Genomic DNA, 7469 nt, shown 5'->3' with positions numbered 1-7469 from the left:
CGGAACGAGGCGTCGATCTCCCCACCCCCCACCCCTTTCCTTGCTCTTCCCCCCTTCATAGCTCCCCCTTCTTCGTCTCTCAGAGCTCCACCACCCCTCCTCCCACTCCTCTCTCCCTCACCCCCTCTCCTCATTCCCCCTCCCCTCTCACTCTTTGTCTCCTCTCCATCCCTCTCCCATCCTCCCCCTCACTCTCCCATACTCCCCCTCCCCCTGATCCCCACCTCTCCCCCCTCCGCCCCCTCCCCCAGATCCCCACTGCTCCCCCTCTGTTGAGGAGACTACTTAGGACTGATGGTTTCATTTTGAATTTAAAACAGCTTCCCCAGAGTGTATAAAGTATGAATCAGATTCAGAGTGAGCCACCAGAGGGGTGCAAAGGTCACTACATGTACAAGAATGCATATGCATGCAGGGAGGCCATTGCTCGGTAGATAGTGTGGGTTTTAAATTCGCTCCCCCTCCCTCCTCGCTCCCCCCCAACCCTCCTCGCTCCCCCTCCCTCCTCTCCACCTCCCTCCCCCAACCATCCCAATCCTCCCTGCTCCCCCTCCCTCCCCCAACCCTCCTCGCTCCCACCTCTCCCCTCCTCGCTCCCACCTCTACCCCCAACCCTCCTCGCTCCCCGTCCCTCCTCTACACCCCAAACCCTCCTTCGCTCCCCCTTCCTCCTCTCCCCCCAACCCTCCTTCGCTCCCCCTTCCTCCTCTCCCCCAACCCTCCTCGCTCCCCCTTCCTCCTCTCCCCCCAACCCTCCTCGCTCCCCTTCCTCCTCTCCCCCAACCCTCCATGCTCCCCCTTCCTCCTCTCCCCCAACCCTCCATGCTCCCCTCCCTCCTCTCCCCCCAACCCACCTCTCTCCCCCTCCCTCCTCTCCCCCAACCCTCCCCCTCCCTCCTCTCCCCCAACCCTCCCCCTCCCTCCTCTCCCCCAACCCTCCTCGCTCCCAGCTCTCCCTCCCCCCCAACCCTCCTCGCTCCCACCTCTCCCCTCCCCCAACCCTCCTCGCTCCCACCTCTCCCCTCCCCCCAACCCTCCTCGCTCCCACCTCTCCCCTCCCCCCAACCCTCCTCGCTCCCACCTCAATCCTCCTCGCTCCCACCTCTCCCTCCCCCCAACCCTCCTCGCTCCCACCTCTCCCTCCCCCCAACCCTCCTCGCTCCCACCTCTCCTCCCCCCCCAACCCTCCTCGCTCCCACCTCTCCTCCCCCCAACCCTCCTCGCTCCCACCTCAATCCTCCTCGCTCCCACCTCTCCCCTCCCCCCAACCCTCCTCGCTCCAACCTCTCCCCTCCCCCAGCCCTCCTCGCTCCCACCTCTCCCCCACACAACCCACCTCGCTCCCCTCCCGCCCCAACCCTCCTCACTCCCTCCCCAACCCACCTCGTGCCCCTCCCTCCTCTCCCCCCCCAACACTCCTCGCTCCCCCTCCCTCCTCTCTACCCCCAACCCAACTCATGCCCCCTCCCTCCTCTCTCATCTCCCCCCAACCCAACTCATGCCCCTCACTCCTCTCCCCCCAACCCTCCTCACTCCCCATCCCTCCTCTCCCCCATGCCTCCTCGCTCCCCCTCCCTCCTCTCCCCCCAATCCTCCCTGCTCCCTCTCCCTCCCTCAACCCTCCTCACTCCCCTCCCTCCTCGCTCCCCATCCCTCCTCTCCCCCCCAATCCTCCTCGCTCCCCATCCCTCCTCTCCCCCGTCCCACCTCTCCCCCCAACCCTCCTCACTCCCTCTCCCTCCTCTCCCGCCCAATCCTCCCTGCTCCCCCTCCCAACCCTCCTCGCTCCCCTCCCTCCTCTCCCCCCCAACCCACCTCACTCCCTCCCTCCTCTCTCCCCCAACCCACCTCGCTCCCTCCCTCCTCTCTCTCCCCCAACCCACCTCACTCCCCTCTCCTCTCTCCCCCAACCCTCCTCGCTCCCACCTCTCCCTCCCCCCAACCCTCCTCGCTCCCACCTCTCCCTCCCCCCAATCATCCTCGCTCCCACCTCTCCCTCCCCCCAATCATCCTCGCTCCCATCTCTCCCTCCCCCCACAACCCTCCTCGCTCCCACCTCTCCCCCCCACAACCCACCTCGCTCCCCTCCCACCCCAACCCTCCTCACTCCCCTCCCCAACCCACCTCGTGCCCCTCCCTCCTCTTCCCCCAACACTCCTCGCTCCCCCTCCCTCCTCTCCCCCCAACCCACCTCGCTCCCCTCCCTCCTCTCTCCCCCAACCCACCTCGCTCCCCCTCCCTCCTCTCTCCCCCAACCCACCTCGCTCAGCTCCCTCCTCTCTCTCCCAACCCTCCTCGCTCCCACCTCTCCCTCCCCCCAATCCTCCTTGCTCCCACCTCTCCCTCCCCCAACCCTCCTCGCTCCCACCTCTCCCTCCCCCCAACCCTCCTCGCTCCCACCTCTCCCCTCCCCCAACCCTCCTCGCTCCCACCTCTCCCCTCCCCCAACCCTCCTCGCTCCCACCTCTCCCCTCCCCCCACAACCCTCCTCGCTCCCACCTCTCCCCTCCCCCAACCCTCCTCGCTCCCACCTCTCCCCTCCCCCAACCCTCCTCGCTCCCACCTCTCCCCTCCCCCCCACAACCCTCCTCGCTCACACCTCTCCCCCCACAACCCACCTCGCTCCCCTCCCACCCCAACCCTCCTCACTCCCCTTCCCCAACCCACCTCGTGCCCCGTCCCACCTCTCCCCCCAACCCTCCTCCCTCCCCTCTCCCCCCACCCCTATCCTCTTCGCTCCCCATCCCTCTTCTTCACCCCCCAACCCACCTCGCTCCCCTCCCTCCTCTGCCGCCCCAACCCTCCTCACTCCCCAACCCACCTCGTGCCCCCTCCCTCCTCTCCCCCCAACCCTCCTCCTCCCCAACCCTCCTCACTTCCCATCCCTCCTCCCCCCAACCCTCCTCGCTCCCCATCCCTCCTCCCCCCAACCCTCCTCGCTCCCCATCCCTCCTTGCTCCCCGTCCCACCTCTCCCCCCCACACCAACTCCCTCCCCCAACCCCCTCGTGCCCCTCCCTCCTCTCCCCCCAACCCTCATCACTCCCCCTCCCTCCCCCATGAAACATGTAAATGAAAACATGTTTGTCGAAATTTTCACAAATTTATTGAAAAAGAAATTCAGCAATATCTAATTTACATGAGTCAAAAGACCTCCTGAGTCAATACTTTGTGGAAGCATCATTGTCAGCGATTACAGGTCCGAGTCTTCTCGGACATGTCTGTATCAGCTTTGCACATCTGGATTTGGGGAGTTTCTCCCATTCTTTCTTGCAGATTTGCTCAAGCTCTGTCAAGTTGGATGGGGAACGTTGCTGAACAGTAATCTTCAAGTCTTTCACACAGATTTTCAATGGGATTTAAGTCTGGGCTTTGGCTGGGCCACTCACGGACTTTCACATTCTTCTTTTGAAGCCATTCCAGTGCTGCTTTGGCTGTATGCTTGGGATCATTGTTCTGTTGAAACGTAAATCTTTGCCACAGCCAAAGGTCTTTTACATTCTGAAGCAGGTTCTCCTCAAGGATTTGCCTGTATTTGGCTCCATTCATTGTTCCCTCTATCCTCACAAGTCTCCCAGTCCCTGCCGCTGAAAAACATCCCCATAGCATGATGCTGTCCCCACCATGCTTCAGGGTCCGAACGGTGTTAGATGGGTGATGAGCTGTGCTCAGTTTCTGCCAGACATAACGCTTTGCGTTCAGGCCAAAGAGTTCAATTTTCATCTCATCAGACCACAAAATATTTTGCCTCATGCTCTCAGAGTCTTTCACGTGCCTTTTTGCAAACTCCAGATGTGCTGCAATGTGCATTTTTTGCAGGAGTGGCTTCTGCAAGTCGTCCTCTCCCATAAAGCCTAGATTTGTGAATTGCTGCTTTGACTGTTGTCCTTCTGGCAGGTTGTCCCATCTCAGCCAAGGAACTCTCTAGTTCTGATGGAGTCGTCATTGGGTTCTTGGTAACCTCCCTGAAAAAGATCCTTCTTGCCCGGTTGCTCAGTTTGGTCAGATGGCCAGCTCAAGGAAGAGTATGGGTAGTTCCACATTCTTTCCATTTCCTAATTATGGAGCTCACTATGCTCCCCTCACAGTTCTATCTCTGAGTTTTACAAACAGTTCCTTGGACTTCATGGTGGAGTTAGCCTGGTGTTGGCTTAGTGGTGAGGGTGGCGGCTTGGGATCCTTGGGTCCTGAGTTCAAGCCCCGTTGGCCACTGAATCAATATACACCAGGAGGTTGACTCAGCCAGTCATTCTTCTGAGGTCGGCAAAATGAGTACCAGTATACTGGTAAGGGGGACACTGCATCAGCAGCATTGCCACGCCCCAACCATTGATGCAACCAGCAGCCACAGGCTGCATTCGATAGAGAGAGATGGTGGAGTTTCTGCTCTGACATGCACTGTCAACTGTGGAACCTTGTATAGAAAGGTGTGTTTCTTCCTAAATCATGTCCAATTAATTGAATTAGCCACAGGTGGACTCCAATCAAGTTGTAGACATCTCAAGGATGAGCAAAGGAAATTGTATGCACCTGAGCTCAATTTTGATTGTCATCGCATAGGGGGTGAATACTTATTGACTCGAGACATTTCAGCTTTTCATTTTTAATTAATTCGTCAACAAAAATAAAAATAAAATTAATTCCATTTTCAGATTATGGGGTGTTATGTGTCGATTAGTGACAAAAAAAAATCTCAATTTAATCCATTTTCAATTCAGGCTGTAACATAAAATGTGAAAAAGTCAAGGGGTGTGAATAATTTCTGAAAGCACTCTAAATCCTGCTTCAGATTTTTTTTACCCCACACACATGCGAAGCAGAAAAGCAGGGTGAAGCCATTGGTTCACTTTGTCTGTCTGTTGGGCTGTCTGCAGACGTCAGTTTATGATCAAGGAACGACTTAATTTCAATTAAATTATATATTTTGAACACTCCAGAACACAAATTGGAACCGAACCTATAGTTCAGCAGTACTTTGGCTCTGAATTTGGAAAATTGTACGGAATCTTGTCCTGATCGCACATGCGCAGAGAGGAGTAAGTTAATATTTTTAGTCTGTCTGCCGATCTGACAATCAAACAAAATTGAAAATCATTCCAAATGGGAAACTCGCTGTTTTTAACGGTCATAAAGGACACAAAAAAGAGGCAAGAAGAACTAATGTAACATGCTAAACATGGTGGTATAAAAGACAGTACGCTAACAGCGGTAAACTTCCAAAAAACGTTTTTTTTTCTACAGCCTTTAATATCTTTATTTTATTTCAATTGAATTATATACTTGAACACTGTTGAACACAAATCGGCTTATTGGCACTTCCAAAACCCTTCAGTTTAGCAGTACTTGGACAAAATATTACACCATTTTATGCCCTCTCGACCAATCAAACTTGCCGCTTACGCTCAGCGTTAACGAATATTAACATTCAGACAAGATGGCGACTCATAGCAAATATAGATCGCACTCAGAAAAGGAAAGGAAGGGAAGGGTTTAAAAGACCCTTCCCATGTCCTTTTTCTCAAGACTGCATGGGGTAAGGTGTTCTATGAACTCTCCAATTTGTTCAATGCTCATGTTGTAAAGGTGCAGCAACAAAAATAACAGTTACAGTTCAAACACAGCAATTCATTTAACAGAATTCCCTCTCCCCTGCCTCTTCTAATGAAGAGGTTTTCCTTTCACCAACTTCATAAGATAAGTTACTGAAAGCTTTATTTTCCTTTACATTAGCCAAGTTTTTTTATTGCATAAAACAATCTGAAAGGTGCACCTCGACAATTTGTTTTTGAATCACAAGGTATTAAACAATGCACTGTTGCTTAATCAAGCACTCTCTCAATAGTATCCATTAAGGCCCCGTCACACCCTGACGTTTTAGCCAGCGTATGCCGACGTACGAAAAATTTGGCGAATACGCTGGCACACGTCGAATACGTTATGGGTAAGTTTTGTATACGTTAAGAGCATGCTGAAGCACGCTGGCAGACGTCGTAGTACGCCGAGCTCGTCGACAAATTTTGAGCATGCTCAAAATTTTTCGACGTATGCCAGCGTATGACTCACACGTTCCGCATATGCTGGCCATAAGTTGGAGGCACGTTATGCGATCGTTGACAAAGGCCGACACACGTTACTTGTAAGTTACTCATAAGTCGAAATACGTCGAGGTAATGTCTGGCATACCCGAAACTTATTTCTAACCTATGAGTAACGTGCTTTGAACCTATGTGTAACATATCTCCAATGCATATTGACGTATTTGACGTCTTCCGGACGACCACAGAACTTACTGAACGTGTTTCTAACTTACAGCTACCGTATAATGGCGTATTGGCAGCGTTTAGCGGAATTGGTATATAAAAATGTGGTTCACAGGAGGAACCCGTCAGTGTTTCAGACTCCATGGTGAGTAGACACTTCGATGTCAAGTGCGGTTATGATTTGAATTGTCGAGCAGCAGCCTTTTAATAGGCTACGCCACGTGATCGTCGGCGATACGCTGCCGCACGCTATGCATAAGTTAGACTATCGTTGGGCATAAGTTGTGAACGCCGACAACACGCTAAGCATTCGTTGGTATAAGTTATCTACAAGTTATCGAAACGTTCTGTGTATGTTACTAATACATTATGCATATGTCCAACTCGTTATTATACGCCCAAAACTGAAAAAAACATCAATAGTTCAGCGTACGTCATCGTTTTAGATAAATTTTGATACGTTGCCATACGCTGGCTAAATCGTCAAGGTGTGACAGGGCCTTAACAGGCTTTCTTTCTTTATCAAAGCTCCCTTCCAGTCCATCATTAATGCAAAACTAAATGAACTTATAACAACAACAAAAAAAACCTACAAAAGTTAATTTTTTTCACTAACTGACTGACCCATACTAATTTTGGTTATGTTACAGCAGCCAAATCAATTTTTTTTAACTTAGTGTTGTAATGTCTCCTTATAAATAGTCTTGATGCAACTGTGCTTACACAGTACAACAGTTCAGTGCATATGGTTACAGAGAGAATTGTTACCTTCGGATCCCTTTCATAAATTAGGTTACCCAGCACACCTCATTTCTATGAAGCTCAAACTCATGTAATATCAAAACAATAACAGAAATGGACCGAGTAAGATTTTTAGCATGAAACTGAGGGCCGCCTGTCCATCCTGCCTCCAGTCACCATCTCGAGGTCCATGGCTTTTCGAGGATGATGCGTGACAGCCGGCATTAGCAGTGCGACCTGACCTCAGCTCAAAGGTGGGATGCTTGCTGCCCAGCCGTCCTTCGAGTACTGTTCCAAACTCAAGAATGGTGCCACGTCGCAGTGAAAATAGCCATGCGCCAAACGCGTGTCCAGCACGCAGGACCACATCCTTGCTGTCTTCCTTTGCTGCTGGTTAGAATATGAGGTCGACGTAATTCGATTCAGAAACACAATGACAAAACAAATTTTACATTACGGAAGCCTTGCT

General features: G+C 52.5%; 1 protein-coding gene across 11 annotated transcripts in view; it reads right to left on the bottom strand.

Annotated features, from left to right (window-relative positions):
• Nucleotides 1-5225: 5225 nt before the first annotated feature.
• Nucleotides 5226-7469, bottom strand: part of LOC147032291 (wolframin-like) — a 34584-nt gene continuing 32340 nt past the window's right edge. For 10 of the 11 annotated variants that reach the window (XM_085869761.1, XM_085869757.1, XM_085869753.1 and 7 more), the window contains one exon: nt 5226-7390. In XM_085869761.1, coding sequence (XP_085725887.1) covers nt 7098-7390 — 293 coding nt within the window. In that variant the 3' untranslated portion in view covers nt 5226-7097. The remainder of the gene's footprint in view (nt 7391-7469) is intronic. The other variant, XM_085869752.1, reaches the window with a different exon arrangement.

The sequence above is a fragment of the Eptatretus burgeri genome, chromosome 2 (assembly GCF_056783735.1).
Source record: "Eptatretus burgeri isolate ZD-2024b chromosome 2, Ebu_testis_v1, whole genome shotgun sequence".
Classification (NCBI taxonomy): domain Eukaryota; kingdom Metazoa; phylum Chordata; class Myxini; order Myxiniformes; family Myxinidae; genus Eptatretus; species Eptatretus burgeri.
Note: the sequence above shows the minus strand (reverse complement) of the source record. Positions and strands in the feature narration are given on the sequence as shown.